The sequence below is a fragment of the Fulmarus glacialis genome, unplaced genomic scaffold, assembly GCF_000690835.1.
Source record: "Fulmarus glacialis isolate BGI_N327 unplaced genomic scaffold, ASM69083v1 scaffold2784, whole genome shotgun sequence".
Lineage (NCBI taxonomy): Eukaryota > Metazoa > Chordata > Aves > Procellariiformes > Procellariidae > Fulmarus > Fulmarus glacialis.
This window is the reverse complement of record NW_009208463.1, coordinates 1-473: the sequence shown is the minus strand read 5'-3', so window position 1 is coordinate 473 and position 473 is coordinate 1. Positions and strand designations below refer to the sequence as shown.

Below are 473 nucleotides of genomic sequence, written 5' to 3'. Positions count from 1 at the left end.
TTTTCCTCCTTTTCATCCTCTTTCTCTTTCTCTTCGTTCTGGTTCTTCTCGTCCTTATCCTCATTCTCATTCTCCTCTTTATCCTAATCCTCATTGTCCTGTTCATGCTCTTCATCCTCTTTGTCCTCGTCCTCATTTTCCTTCTCTTTTTTGTTCTTATTGTCCTGCTCCTCCTCATCCTGCTTCTCGTCCTCCTCGTCCTCCTCCTGCTCATCCTCCTCCTTCTTCTCCTTCTCCTCCTCATCCTTCTTCTGCTCCTGTTTTTCATCCTCATCGTCTTTCTCTTCATTCTTCTCGTTGTCCTCCTTATCGTTGTTTTCATCCTCCTCTTCATTCTCTTCGTCCTCATCCTCGTCTTCCTCCTTTTCATCCTCGTTGTGCTCCTCCTCATCCTGCTTCTTGTGCTCCTCATCCTCCTTCTCGTTCTCGTTCTCCTCCTGCTCATCCGCCTTTCCCTTCTCGTCGTCTTCATC

General features: G+C 47.1%; 1 protein-coding gene across 1 annotated transcript; it reads right to left on the bottom strand.

Moving 5' to 3' along the window:
- Window positions 1–239: 239 nt before the first annotated feature.
- On the bottom strand, window positions 240–431 carry LOC104075820 (glutamic acid-rich protein-like; the record flags this gene model as incomplete). Its single annotated transcript, XM_009576470.1, has 1 exon — window positions 240–431. A coding segment is annotated over one exon (192 nt), but the record flags the coding sequence as incomplete, so codon positions are not given.
- Window positions 432–473: the final 42 nt, after the last annotated feature.